The 16,059-nt window shown below is 39.9% G+C and overlaps 1 protein-coding gene across 2 annotated transcripts in view; it reads left to right on the top strand.

Annotated features, from left to right (window-relative positions):
* Positions 1-16,059, top strand: part of cabcoco1 (ciliary associated calcium binding coiled-coil 1) — a 59,365-nt gene that overhangs the window by 28,333 nt on the left and 14,973 nt on the right. Inside the window, exon 5 of one of the 2 annotated variants that reach the window (XM_055647200.1) lies at positions 12,799-12,871. The exons of the other annotated variant lie outside the window; for it this stretch is intronic. Coding sequence (XP_055503175.1) covers positions 12,799-12,871 — 73 coding nt within the window. The remainder of the gene's footprint in view (positions 1-12,798; positions 12,872-16,059) is intronic. 2 annotated transcript variants of the gene reach the window in all.

Here is a 16,059-nt window from a genome sequence, read left to right as displayed (position 1 = left end):
AGGCTGAGGAACTCAGCAGGTCTGGCAACATCTGTGGAGGGAAATGGACAGATATTGTTTTGGGTCAGGATCCTTCTTCAGATTGAGGGAGTAGTGGAGAATTAGCTGGTAGAAAGCAATGATGGGAAAGGGTGGGCATGAGCAGCATTAGTTCCCTCGCCTTTTGAGCCATGATATAAAAGTCAGGAAGTCATGTTGCAGTCGTATAAAGGTTTAGTTAGACCACATTTGGAGTACAGTATCCAGTTCTTGTCACCATATTATAGGAAGGATGTGGGGGCTTAGGTGAGGTGCAAAATAAGTTAAGCAGTATGTTTCCTAGAGTGGAATATATTAGCTACTGTATATGGAAAGATTGGATCAACTTGAATTGTTTACACTAGAGTATCGGAGACTACGGAAACTTGATGGAAGTTTATAAAATCATGAACGGCACAGACTGGGTAAATAATCACAGACATTTTTCAGAGTAGTAATGTTAAATATTAGAGAACATATGGGTTTAAAATGAGAGGGGGGAAGTGTAAAGGAGACGTAGAGATTCCTGGAACACTCTACAAGGGGAGATGGAAGAAATAGATACTTTTTCAATGGTTAAGAGGCATTTAGACACACATGGACAAGGGGAAATCGAGCGATACGAACCTTGTGCAGGCAGTTGTGATTAGTTTAGATTGACATTGGGGTCAGAATGTAACTGGTGGGCTGTAGGGTCTGCTCCTGCACTATACCATTCTGTTCAATGTTAATTTTTTATTTGTATCAATTCTCACATCAACGTACATACATTCTGAAGCAATCCTAATTAACTTAATTCCCAATTAATTCCTGCTGTTTTTACATTATCGTTTGTTGTTTCTGCTTGAATCTCCTGGGTCTCTTGGCATTTTGTTTGAATGCTGCTTCTGGTTGCTCTTTCTCATTCAGATTAGTTTAAACCTTTTCTCACAGCACCACTTACCTCGTGAAAACATTAATCCCAGTCCTGTTCAGGTGTAATTTGTTTGAATAGTCCCAATGTTCCAGGAATCTGAAAGCTCCACTCTGGCAGAACTTCTGAAGCTAATTATTCATCTGCAAAATAATTCTGCTTCTCTATTTATTAACATGAGGGCGGAACGGGAGCGCAGCGGTAGTGTTGCTGCCTTACAGCATGCAGAGACCCGAGTCCCGTGTTCGATCATGACCACGGGTGCTGTCGACAGAGTTTGTGTAGATTGTGTTAATGTGCCGGGATCGCTGGTCGGTGCAGACTCGGTGAGCCGAAGGGCCTGTTTCTGCGCTGTATTTCTAAACTAAAAAAAAATACTGGAAGCATTCAATAATGACCACTTTTGAGATCGTACTCTTTAATCTTTTTCCAGTTCCTGAAATTCTACCAATAACATGCCACATATTTTCTGTTGATGTTATTGGCACTAGCATAGGAGATATCTCTTGCTGTTGCCAATCTTTCACAAACTTTACTTCAACCTGGCTCTAGAGAGGGAACACGCTCCTATTTGGCACAACCCAGTCCCTTGAATATATGTATTTTAATGTCCCTAACTGGTTTGATTTTCTCACCATGCTGTGGTTTATTTCAGACTGCACTCTTGAAGGTGTTAATACCCTCATCTACTCCAATGTTCTCCAGGAGGTAGGAGAGTACCATGCTGTCAAAATGTATATATTTTACGCAACTGCAGATTGTTCACCACAATGTAGTAGCAAGATGAATGAGCTAACCAGAGGAACCAAATTGTTGCAGTGCACTCAATATGTTTTCAGAATATCAATCAAGAAACTAGTTTTTGGTTTGCGAATTCCATTTTCGGAATTCTTCACATAGACAGTACACCGTTCTACACCGTGGTTTATGCTGCTGCATTGCCTCAGTGCTCCTGCAGCATGGTCAATCATGCGTGTATTTGTAGGTAACAATTCTGGACTGGATCTCACGCCTCAAAAAGCACGAGGTTTGCTCATTGTCGTAAGGCCACAAATCCTTTTTCAACTTCAATATACATTTTATTTTGCCTGTTCATTTGTGAGAGTTTAAAAAAAATTCAAAAGTATACAGCTCAATTTGTCAATCCATTGTAAATGTGCTTAGGAAGCCTTCATTAAAATACCTGGTTTCTGGGCATGACTGCGTGCTTCGTAATCGATGTTAGAAGCATAGGATTCTCACAGAAGGTACGAGCTTACGTTATCATTTTAAACCTACAATTGATCAATTTTATGCAGTACCAAGTGTCATGGAGCTAAGACGAATGGATGAGTTGAGATACTACACAGACCTGGTTTCATAGAATGATGGAAGAGTCATCAGGGACCAAATGACCTATTTGTGTTTCTATGCTCAAGGCAGAGAAATTGGATCAATTTGCTCAAGTGGTTTGACACAAGATAGAATATGTTAGCAACGAGTTGCTCTGAAATGACAATCGTTGTGAAATTGGACCAAGCTTTTCTTCACACATTTCACCTTACCTCAGCTGATATTTATCAATAGCGTGTAAATTTGTTTTTAGACTTTAGAGATACAGCGTGGAAAGAAGCCCTTTGGCCCACTGAGTCCGCTCCGACCTGCGATCATCCCGTACACTAACACTATCCTACCCACTAGGGAGAATTTACAATTTTAACAAAGCCAATTTTCTAGAAACTTGTACATCTTTGGAGTGTGGGAGGGAACCAGAGCACCTGGAGAAAACCCACGCGGTCACAGGGAGAGTGTAGAAACTTCGTACAAACAGCATCCACAGTCAGTATTGAACCCGGGTCTCTGGTACTCTAAGGCAGCAACACTACTGCCCTTTTTACAGGCTCCTCGGTCCATCGAGTCCATGCCGACAACCAGCTCATTCATGTATTTATGTATCGTATTTCCCGGCAATGAAGACACTATTTTTTACCCTAAAATAAGGCCAGAAAATTTACCTGCGTCTTGGAGGCCAGAGTTTAGATTGTTAGCCAAGAAAGATAGACTTGGCTATCCCTCAGTACAGCGGCTATAAAAGGACAGCACCGCTGGGGGGGGGAGAAGTTCCTTCCACAGCGTGTGGGGAGTCTAGCCTGGGTCAGCACAGTTGGGCCGCCAGAGGTAAAGTTGCGGGGAGGGCAGGAGCGTTGAGAAGGTGGGAACTGCAGCTAGTCCCGGGGCTCCCAGGCAACCTGGGAACTGCAGCCAGTCCCAGGCCTCGCAAGCGACCTGGGCGCTACAGCCAGTCCCGGGGCTTGCAGGCGAACTGGGAACTACAGCTAGTCCCGGGGACGCGAGGGATCTGAGAACTGCAGAAAACGTATAGAAAAACACGTGAAAACTATGTATTGTTAGTATGTACTATTACTAATTTATGTATTATTAGAACATATTATGAATAATTACTAATTTAGTTAGTATGTATTATTACCTCCATTTATTTACTATGGCGATAGATGTGGCCCGCCATCCGCTCACAAACATGGGTCCTGGTCCCTATGCAAAAAAGGTTGCCGACCCCTGGACTAAACCAAACCCTTGATCCTTTCCCGCCAGCCTTTTTTCAAAATTTAGCAACTCAAAATGGGGGTGCGTCTTCATTGCCGGGAAATACGGTAATTCAATTTTCTCAACTATCCTCTATACATTAGTGGCAATTTACAGAGGCCAATTAGGGGCAACTTAGAAGTATTAAATAACCTACAAACCCGCACATCTTTGGGATATGGGAGGAAATCCATGCTGTCACAGAAAGAATGTTCAAACCACACAGACAGCATCCGAAGTCAGATTCGAACCCGGTTCTCCGGCACTGTGAGGCAGTGGCTCTACCCGAAATCTAAACACCTTGCGATCACTGGCACTTTTATCAGCCACACAGCAACCAGACACATACAGGAAAATGCCTTGTCTCACGTCCCCATGTTTTACTCGTAAGGCAACAGTCTCTTCTTTTGATCATAATGATTCAGTAGCTGGAATTTCTTCAAGCAGCTCATTAAATGAAGCACGGCAATCCCATTTCAGTGCATGATTCTATAAGCTAAGGATCATAGAAATACTTTAAATCTCTTTTTCCCAGAAATCTGTGGTGCTTCTGAAATATGCAAAGTGAACTTGTCTCGTACTGTCATTTCCAATTGTCCTGGTCTGTTGTTTTCTTTCCTTCATCTGGTGAAAAAGTTACAATTAACATATTGTATTTAGCGTTCCAAAGAACTGAAATAATTGCAGGTACAGTCAGTTGCCAGTGCAGGTTATTGGCAGACAGAATCATAGCAACACCAGGACCAGGGCTGAATTGATGAAAACAAATCTAATCTGGAAGTTTTTAAGTGCAAATTAGATGTAGGACAACTGTTCGGGGGGTTTTGTTAACTTTTTGTCACTTTCACTTCCTACACAGTGGTTCTTTACTAGTATTAATTGGTATAAGTTCCTTACTCGTTAGATTTCTGGTTTCACAATTTTTCTGGCAATTAGTTCGATCTCCCACTGTGAATAAAGAAACAGATGGTTGTTAATCCTCATCTGTTTTTTTTTAAATCCCTTTTAATAATTCTCCTGTTACTTGAGACCGATATTTACATTCACTGCTATCTCCACCTGTACATACTTGTAGAAGCTCTTACAATCTGTTTTATATTTCCTGTTAGTTTGTATTAGTTAATATTCTATCATCTTCTCCCTCTTTACCAATGTTATGGTAATCATTTGCTGGTTCTTTATTATGACCATAACATTGATCATCATAAAGAACCAATGACCAATTGGTCACTCTTCCTAACAATATTTTAAGCCTTTTTTAGTCTATTATAAAATAATTTTATTTGTTAGCCACGGAAAATGAACTAACCCACCCCAAATATTTTTAACGTTAAGTGAAGTATTATGAAACAGTTTTCCCTTTGCTTTTATATATCACAGCTTTTAATTTCTCTATCTTCAACCCATTTCTAATACCGTTATAATTGGATTTATTTAGGTTTACAGCTAGTTTTTGTCTTAAATACACCTCATTAAAAAGCAGTTTCAAATTCTAGCATGTTATGATCTATCCCCGAGGATCCCTTGCTGTGAGATTACTAATTAATGCTATTGCATTACACATCAGGGTATAAAATAATATTTCGGTATTCTTGCTGTTCACATAGCATTCTACATTAATATTGATAGTTTTAATATTTTCATATATACTGATTATACATATTCAGTTATGCTGCAAAATAGGATAACATGCAAAGCACTTTTGAAATAATTTGTTTAATGCAGATATTGAAAATTGAAATATAAACAAAAAATGCTGGAAATGCTCACCATGTAAGTCTGCATCTCATTGTTCTAACGAAAGGTATTCGACCTGATACATAAGCTCTGTTTTGATTCCCTAAGATATAACCTGACCTGTATTTCCATCATTTTCTGTCTTTATTTCACATTTGAAAATAAGGAAGGCAGCAAGGTTATTGTTACAATAAGGTTGTTATCTTTTTTATGTTAATGCTGTGATTTTACAATGTATATATTTCATAATCAATAACATGACCTTGTAAAAATTATGATTCCTTTCAAAATAGTAAGTACTGAATATTGTCCAATGCTGATTGAGAGAAAATCCTAACAATTGCATCATAGAAACAGACCTTGTGGTTTCATTTAGATTCCCATATTCATATTTTGCACACAAAGGGGCTATTTGACCCTTAAATGCCCACTCTCAAAGCTATTCCATGAATCTTGTTCCTTTAGTTATTTCTTGAAGCTTATCCTTGCCCATATGCCCAACAACTCCCCCTGATTTCTCATGATCATAAGATTGTCCTTGCTAAAACATAAAACGTATTCAAAGGCTCAGCAGGATACATTCTGTTTTGTAGTTTTTTTGCACAATCCGCGAGCATTGCCACTTTTCATTTCACTGCACATCTTGTACGTGTATGTGTATGTGATGAATAAACTTGACTTTGACTTTGACTATAGGGGAACTTCCTCTGACTGAGAAAAGCATACGGTCAGAGGGAGAATGGGCAAACTCGATGTGCACAACACCAGAAGTCAAGGTTGACTGGGATGCTGCAGACTATTGCAGTTCCGCTGCACCACTTTGTTTTTTATCTAACTGCTTCATTTACTCAGTAGTGATTCCTTCTATTCCTTGCTTCCTCTTGTATTTATCATTTAAAAAACTCCCCTGGATTGGTAATGATCAGAACATTTTCTCTTTAATTGCTATTCACCTTGGCCATTCCATTTTTCTGCAAGTTCTATATTTTCACTGCTCTGAATACTAAAGTCTCTCTACATTTTTCTGTTGGTTTTGTTAGCTGATATTTATGTTGCCTTTTTTTAGATTGACTCTAAATTTTGTAATTTTGAAACCCTATAACAGACCAGATATCAGTCTCTCTTTAATAAAGAAAATGACCTGTTCGTTTTGTTCATCATTGTGCCCACTCAGTTCCGCAAGGTAGAGTGATTATGAACTATATTGCCGTGCAACATTGTATTTAATATATTCTATGTTAATTATGCTAATTGTGTTAATTGCGCAAAAGTGCACAGGTTGCTGCATATGTTTTAATTCCATAGAAATTCTAACACATAAACACAGCAAAACAGTAGCAGGAGTACGCAATTTGGCTCCATAATGAGTGGTCTCTTCACTGTATTACGTGAACACAACTGTCTCCACAGTATCCAGACGAGAGAATTCTAAAGATTTGACAATATTTGAGTGAAAGCTGGGAGACCGCTTTTCGGGACTTCCGCAACGGCGACTTCACCCGCCCGAGTTGTGGGGTTGAAGATTACCTGGAGCGGGGCCTTACATCATCGCCCCGCGCGGCTTGGAATGGCTGTGGGACTTTGCTAGCACCCGCCGGGGGCTCCAACAACAACAAGACTCGGAGCGCGGCCTTGCATCACCCGGCGCGGCGTAAATGGCCGCGGGACAATTACCATCGCCCACCTGGGGCTTTGACTCTGACATCGGGAGGGGAATGGGGAGTGCAGGGGAGAGATAAGTCTTTGCCTTCCATCACAGCGAGGAGGAGATGCGCTGTGATGGATGTTTGTGTAAATTGTGTTGTGTCTTGGTTCTTTCTTGTGTGTATGACTGCAGAAACAACATTTCGTTTGAACCTGAATGGGGTTCAAACGACAAATAAATTGTATTGTATTGTATTATAAAATATTTCCCCTCACTTCAATCTGAAATGGCCTATCTTTTATTTTGAGACTGTGAAGAGGCCCATAGTTCTGAACTCCAAGGGAAACATGCACACTGTATCTATCCCGTTGAGCCCTAAATGTTTATGCTTTAATAAGACCAATTTTTCTCGTCATAAGAAAAAAAGGTTTCACCTTGCAGACCTGCCTTTCATGGAACCAACTGTATAACCTTCACTGCAAACCCTCGTATCGCAAATGTATGGTTTTAGCTTAGGAGCCCAATATTTTACACCACAAATTTTAAATAAGCCTATCATTAAATGTTGTTCTTTTCCAGAGGAGCACAAGCATGAATAGATTATGACTTGAACCACTGAAATAAACAATTATATCAGAAATGTCTAGTAATTGAGCTGTTACTGCAGGATTAACCAGAACCCTTATTAATTAACCTGCATCTATAATTTGCTAATCCAGCAGGAGACATATTGGTGTGTCTGTGTGATAAGGTTACAATTGTAGACTGTTGGTAGTCCCTTTAGACTGTGGATTGTAAAAACGGTACTCTTTCTAACTGGATGTAATTTAATAAGAATTTATTTCAATCATCTGCACACTGCAAGATGGATGAAAGAACCTAGCCATGAAAAAAATCAGCCATACCATTTGGAGCAAAAAAGCAAACTGTTGAGATACTCGGCGGGTGTGGGGGGGTGGGGGGGGGGGAATTGTTGGTGATGGAATTGTTGCCGTTTTGGATCAAGATCCTACTTCAGGACTGAGAGTGGAAGTGGAAGGTTTCCTGTATAGGGAGGAGATGGAGCTGATAAGTAGATTTAGGAAGAGTGAGGAGTGATGGGCAGAAGGAGCCATGTGGAGCTTGGAGTGTGGCGATAGATGGGTGATAGATGGAAGGTGGAAGCAGACAATGAAAACAAATAGGCAGATGGAGCCAGGTGTGGGGGGGGGGGGGGGGGGGGGGGGGGGGGGGGATGAGGCGGAGACAAAAGCTGGAGGGTGATATGTGAGGATACAAAAGTAAGTAAGGAAGATGACAGTGAGAACAATTAAGGGAGAGATGAGGTGGGGGATTAGGGAATGATATATGTGGATAGTAGCTGGGTGGAGGAAGGAGGAGGTTGAGGGGGAGGATTGAAATGCATGATTGAGGATTGAGTGGGGGCATGGAAAAGGGAACAAAAATTGGAGGACAAGAGGTGAATTGGAAGGATAATGAGAGGAACGCAAGGGAATAAAATAACCTGGAATTGGAAAATTCAATGTCGATGTGGGAATGGGAAAAGGGGTTGAAATGACACGCAACAGGAAGCTTGGGATGGCTACTGTGGATAGAGCGTAGGTCAGCCAGTCTGGGTTTGGTGTCACCCATGTACAGGAGATGACATTGGGAGCACCAAATGCAATAGAGCAGGTTTGAGGTGATGTATAACGCCCTATAGATGTTGCTTGACCATTGAGTTTCTCCAATAGTTTGATTTTTGCTCCATGTTTCAGGATCCGCAGTCTCTTGTGTTTCATCCCTGTATAATTTACTCAGTTATGTAATTAATGAATGTCATTTTTGAATTGTTATTGACAATCAAATTCATTACCACTTGGAACAATACTCTACTAGGTGACTTTCAATTATTTTATTAGTTTACAATCTGCAATAAGTTATTTAGCTTCTATAGTTGATAAGGCAGTTAGAATGAGTAACTGCATCTGTGGCAGCTAAAGGTAGTTTAACTTTGGAGGTGGCAACATTTATTGCTTTCCTTTTTGAGAATGTACCTCAATATATCTGTGGTAAATATGTATTAATGAAGTGCTTTGAGAGGTTGATCATGGCGCAAATTATCTCCTGCCTCGACAAAAACCTGGACCCACTGCAATTTGCTTACCGCCACAACAGATCAACGGTGGATGCGATCTCGCTGGCCCTCCACTCCGCTCTGGACCACTTGGACAACAAAAACTCGTATGTCAGGCTGTTATTCATCGATTACAGCTCGGCATTTAACACAATCATCCCCTCCAAGCTGGTTACCAAACTCGCAGAACTGGGTCTCTGCGCATCCCTCTGCAATTGGATCCTCGACTTCCTCATTCACAGGCCACAGTCTGTTCGTATTGGTGGAAATGTGTCAGCCTCGATAACAATCAGCATGGGAGCACCTCAAGGCTGCGTGCTCAGCCCCCTGCTGTACTCACTCTATACTCGTGACTGCGTAGCCAGTCACAGTGCGAACTCCATCATCAGGTTCACTGACGACACCACTGTTGTGGGACGTATCACTGATGGGGATGAGTCAGAGTATAGAAGAGAGATCGAGCAACTGTCCCTATGGTGCCAGTGCAATAACCTGGCCCTCAACACCAACAAAACCAAGGAACTGATTGTGGACTTTGGAAGGAGTAGGAGGGGGACCCACAGCCCCATTTATATCAACGGGTCGATGGTTGAAAGGGTCAAGAGCTTCAAATTCCTGGGCGTGCACTTCTCTGAAGATCTTTCCTGGTCCGAGAACACTAATGCAATTATCAAGAAAGCTCATCAGCGCCTCTATTTCCTGAGAAGATTACGGAGAGTCAGTTTGTCAAGGAGGACTCTCTAACTTCTACAGGTGCACAGTAGAGAGCATGCTGACCGGTTGCATCATGGCTGGGTTTGGCAACTTGAGCGCCCTGGAGAGGAAAAGACTACAAAAAGTAGTAAACACTTCCCGGTCCATCATCGGCTCTGACCTTCCTTCCATCGAGGGGATTTATCGCAGTCGCTGCCTCAAAAAGGCTGGCAGTATCATCAAAGACCCACACCATCCTGGTCACACACTCATCTCCCTGCTACCTTCAGGTAGAAGGTACAGGAGCCTGAAGACTGCAACAACCAGGTTGAGGAATAGCTACTTCCCCACAGCCATCAGGCTATTAAACCTGGCTCGGACAAAACTCTGATTGTTAATAACCCATTTTCTGTTATTTGCACTTGATCAGTTTATTTATTCATGTGTGTATATATTTATATTATGGTATATGGACACACTTATCTGTTTTGTAGTAAATGCCTACTATGTCTGTGCTGAAGCAAAGCAAGAATTTCATTGTCCTATACAGGGACACATGACAATAAACTTGAACTTGATGTATTATGTATATTCCCTCATTATTTGATGCTAGTTAATTCACAATAATCAGAAGTACACATTAATAATGATTTATTTTGAAGATAATCGTATGGTGGCAGAAAGAAAATTGTTTGCGGAATGATTTAATAGAAGCATTTAAATGATAAAGGAGGTTATGTAGGTAATTGGAGGCTATGCTTTTTGGGAAAGCAAAATTTACAATTTATAAAAATGAAATAATCCCTAATAAATATAATGAGGAATTTGTGATTTTTTTTTTTTACCCAGAAGAGAATTTGGAACTCACTACCTTATGGAGTTATTAATGTGAACATTATAAATGCATTAAAATTGGACCAAAGGAAATACTACTGGAAAAATAGCTCGCACTTGTCCACATGAAGCAGCTATGCTGTGCATTTTGTTCACCCAACCTTTCTAAATCACAATGGAGCATCCTTTTTGCATCCTCCTCTCCACCCACATTCCTTCACAACTTTGTGTTGTCAGTAATTGTGGATGTTATATTTAATTTGTTACCTATTGTGAATAACTGAAGCCCAAGCTGTGATTACTATGTGGAAAAAAAATAGGCATTTATTCCTACTGAGTTTGCTGTTTGTCAATTCTCAACCTATGCCTGTGTGTAAACCCCAACCCGTGAGCTTTGATTTTGCACACTAACCTCTTATTATATTGGGATAATAAGTGCAAGATGTCATTGATACAAAGAGGAAATAGTGAGAGAGGGAGAACAGATCTCTTGGGAAACTCTACCATTAATTGGAAAATCAATTGATAGATTACAGCCGAGATAGCGTGATTTGAGAGGAAATGTGATAGCTACAGGCACAAAATTTTGGGGAAGCTAGATATAAACAACATATCTGGCTATCAGATAAAATGTTGTTAACTTGAAAATGATAACTTGAGAGTCAACAGTAAAGTCAGTATGCACTTACAGTAAAGACAGTAAGCACTGCTATATTTAAAACTAATCAACAATAGAAAATGGCAGAAATTATACTATATTTTAATTTACATAATTTTCCAAATCCTTCCCAACTGAAGACTTTTTCTCCATATGATAGTCATTTAAGTAATACCTTACATCAATCAGAATATAGTCAATTTGCATACATATGACATTGACTTCTACTCTTTGGCCCTTAAATGTACAGTTTTATGACTCTATTGCAACTCCTACTGGGCTGGAATTTCTGCTTGAGGCCCACATTCTGGTTTGAAGAATTCATTTAGTTTATGCTGATTTTCAACCTGATCTCTTTCTGTTTATATATTTTTTAATGGTTTAATTGAAACAGAGATGAGTAACTGGCTGTTTTTTTTTCTAATGTTGAACCTATTCTTACCTGAATTCTTTTTACTCCCCAACAAAATCTAAACACAAAATAATTGCTCATCTTCCTAGTTTTCCATTGCATCTAAATAGTTCTATAACAGCCATCAATATCCAATTATTTATTTTTGAATTCTTTCTCTTCATAGTTTAGTTTAGTTTAGAAATATAGCGCGGAAACAGGCCCTTCGGTCCACCAAGTCCGCACCGACCAGCGATTCCTGTACATTAAAATTATCCTACAAACACTAGGGACAATTTACAATTATACCAAACTCTGTGCAGACAGCACCCGCAGTCAGGATCGAACCAGGGTTTCTGGCTCTGTAAGGAAGCAGCGCTACCGTTGCGCCATCATGCCACCCCTGTTTCTCCCAGTTGTAGTTTGTGCACAATTTGGTTTCAAGTCAAGTTGGCATTTATGTACCTTGTTTATTTTCTGGTTCTTTTTTTCACTGATTTTGTTATTTTCTTTTTTCTGAAATGTTCATATTTTATTGAATTTTACTCTTACTTTAATCGTATGAATATTATATGCACTGAAGAAAGAAGGCAATAAATAGAGGGTGCCTACCATAATAAGCAAAGGTTTGGTGAAGGATATTGGGTGAAGACATAATTTCGATGAAAAACAGTGAATGAGAAAACGGAATCCTACAGAATTTCAGCTAATGGGAAATTGAATTGTAAATCGGAGATTTGGAATATTATTGAACTGCAGAGTACATCAAAATGAGCTCCATTCTCTCCTCATGTTAGGATCCTCAGATCATGAATCAATGAGCAGTAATCAGAAATGAGGACCATGAACAATTTCCTTCTAGGGATATTGTGACCATTTATTGCGCCTAAACTATGACTGACTGCACTGAGTAGGTATTCAACCTATAACAATTTCCAGTCTCAAGGTTTAGCAACTTACCGTCTTAACGTTCAGTTTGCATTTACTGGTCAGCAAATAAGATCAATTACTTAAGGGTTGGCATTGATCACATATTTTGTCACATTTGCAAAAACATTAATTTTATTACTTGTCTTCAATAGAGAGATTTTGGCATTTGGGCTTTATTTCATGTACATTTAATATAATTTCAGTTTTGAATGTTGTGTAATGGATAGTTTTATTTAAAAAAGCCTTGGGCTATTTTGCATTGATTGTGTTTATTTCCTAGTGTATTTCAGCATTACAGACTTTACGAGTTTCTTTTCCATCATACTCCTGACCTAAAGATTCTAGACACTCAGGTCAGTAATATATAACTTCAAAAATGCCTGTATCATTTTTCTCCCATGACAATGAAATTAATGTAGGTCTCTTACTGTGTGCCCAGATGAGATTGGCTCTCTCTCATAGATGGAAATCTAAAGTGAAATTGTCTAGCATTATAAGGTTTAGTTGTTCGGTGAATAACTTTATTCAGCCTCGAGGGAGTTTAACATTAATATCTCATGAAAGGAAATGCTCTGAAACCATAACAAAAGTAAAATTGGAGTGGTTTCAGCATTGACTTTAATTTGCAAAGTTCAGTACATTTTATTTATTAATTATTTAAGAGCTGGGAGGTAAATAAAAGAAAATCATTCACTGCTGATCCATTTACTTTGCGACAGCTTTACAAAACTAAAAATCGGTTTAATGGCTTAAAATGTTTTCTAACTGACAGAATTTTGAGGTTTGGAGAGAAGGGGGTCAGGGGCCAGACCTTTTCAGACTTGCAATAACAGAGTTGATTCCCACCAGGAATTTCAAAAATCAACGTATTTTCAATAGCTGTAAGTTTATTTATGTTACTGCAAACTAAAAGTGCTGAAGGCTGTATGTTATGTTGTTTCATAGAATTTCATTGCCCAAGTATCAATGGAAACGACTGCTTGTCAATTCCAATGGCCACCCGCGGTGAAAGTAGCAGCTGTGTTCTTAAAAGACAATGGTGTCTCATTTCTGTGGGGAGGTTACATGGAAGCAAGGTTATTTTCTCTAGATTGTCCTTTTTCCCAAGAGCGATTTATTTTCTGCTTGTCAATTTCCAAAGTAACTTTTAAATGGTTCTCTAGTTCCTGATTGAAATTACATTATAACCAATTGGATCAAGGGAATCAGGGAATCAAGGAATCAAGGAATATGGGAGGAAAAGCAGGAAAGGGGGACTGATTTTGGATGATCAGCCATGATCATATTGAATGGCGGTGCTGGCTCGAAGAGCTGAATGACCTACTCCTGTACCTATGTTCTCTGTTTCTATGTCTGCTTAATACAAACAGTGCTCCCTGATTCATTGATTACTTAATATCTAATGCCAATGTTGTGGAAACACGTGTTAAAGCAAAACTACATGTATGTATGACCAATAATCCATATCCATCTGTGTGGAAATCCCAATGGTTCGGCATCTGGCAATTGCAGAATACTTTCATGTGTAGGAAGGAACTGCAGATGCTGGTTTGAACTGAAGATAGATACAAAATGCTGGAGTAACTCAGCGGGATAGGCAGCATCTCTGGAGAGTAGGAACGGGGGACGTTTCGGGTTCGAGACCTTTCTTCAGACTTATCATCTCGCCCGGGCTCCAGTTCCAGCATTCCTTTTAAACTTGTTGAAGCACTGTATCCCGTGCTCCCATTAAAATTACCAGGTTAATTGGAAAATATAATAATAATAATAATAATAATAATAATAATAATAATACTGTGTAACATCTAATGAAAAAAAATAAAATTGTTTTGAGGTATCAACAGAAATAACTTTCAATAGTGGGAGATAATCTGGCAGTCCGGCACCACCAAAGTCTCAGATGTGCCAGATTATTGGAGTTTTTCTGTATATACCTTATATGATGCTGCTGGTTCAGAAATTCTGGAAAGCAACATTCACAGCATCCTAATTTCATCAGTAAGTGAACTGTCCAAAACAAAAAATTATCAAAGAAAGCCAGGGGAATTAATTTTATTTTGAAACATTTTTATAAAAAGATGAGCAGTCTTGAGTCCGTCTTCTCTAAAAATAATAAGGCCATGTGATCATACAAGAGAGAGCTTTAAGGTTATCAGAGGCTGTGATAAAGACACAGGGAGAAGCCAAGAGAGTTTTACATTCCCAAGGTTGCTTGTTTAGGTTATTGCATTTTTCTCATAGTATTTAATCTGCCTTCCCGGAAGGAGAGGGCCAGTGGCTGTAGCCAGAAATAGGACCTGGAGTTAGATCAGACACCAGGCTAAGTAGCCTGGGTGTGGGACGGAGATGCGGTATGATTAACAAAATGTGGGTGGGAAGCAGAGGTGGTGTGACTAATATACTAGGGCAGTGATGAGAAACTGATGGTTGGGATGGGGCATTAATCATATAAATCATATCATGTTGGCCTTCATTGCTAGAGGATTTGAGTTTAAGAGCAAGGAGGTCCTACTGCAGTTTTACAGGGACTTGTGTGCAATTTTGGTATCCAAATTTGAGGAAGGACATTACTGCTATTGAGGGAGTGCAGCATAGGCTCACCAGGTTAATTCCAGGGATGGCGGGACTGACATATGATAAAAGAATGTGTTGACTGGGCTTGTGTTCACTGGAATTTAGAAGGATGAGAGGGAATCTTATAGAAACATGTAAAATTCTTAAAGGATTGGACAGGCTAGATGCAGGTAAAATGTTTCTGATGTTGGGGGAACCAGGGGTCACAGTTTAAGAATAAGGGTTAAGCCATTTAGGACTGAGATGAGGAAAAAGCTCTTCACCCAGAGAGTTGTGAATCTGTGGAATTCTCTACCACAGAAGGCAGTGGAGGCAAATTCACAGGATGTTTCAAGAGAGAGATTTAGCTCTTTGGGCTAAAGGAATAAAAGAATATGGGGGAAAAGCAGGAAAGGGGTACTGATTTTAGATGATCAGTCATGATCATATTGAATGGCAGTGCTGGCTCAATGGGGCAAATAGCCTACTCCATTTTTCTATGTTTCTAAGGCGAGCAATTATCAGTATTGGGGTTGGCCTTGTGGTTGTGGGTGGGGCAGACCTCAGAGACTAAATGGGCCAAGTGGTTGGAGCCATCGGAGGTCATGCCCTGGGTCTCCGTGGGGGCTGGGAGCAATGTTCGGTGCTGGAATCTGGTTACTGCCTTATGGGAGAAGGGAAAGGGAACTGCAATTTCAAAAGTAAGCACAGGACTTGTCTAACGATGATCCCAATCCAATTCTGCATTCATCAGTAGGATTTTTCCAGCAATAGTCTGCATTCAGTCAGCAAACCTGCATTCAGTCAGCAAACCTGAGCTTTCCTGTTGACTGCTAATTTAATTCTTCATCCTTCTACCACATTGACTTGAAGGCCCAATTCAAGCTTGAGGGACAGCACCTCAATTTGTATCCAAGCCCTTTGCAGCTTTTTGGATTTCGACATTGAATTCTCCATCGTAAGGCATTTTGCTTTCTATGTGTGTTTA

This window comes from Leucoraja erinacea, chromosome 15 (genome assembly GCF_028641065.1).
Source record: "Leucoraja erinacea ecotype New England chromosome 15, Leri_hhj_1, whole genome shotgun sequence".
In the NCBI taxonomy this organism is placed as follows: domain Eukaryota; kingdom Metazoa; phylum Chordata; class Chondrichthyes; order Rajiformes; family Rajidae; genus Leucoraja; species Leucoraja erinaceus.
The sequence above is the reverse complement of the archived record's forward strand: the minus strand, read 5'-3'. Positions and strand labels throughout refer to the sequence as shown.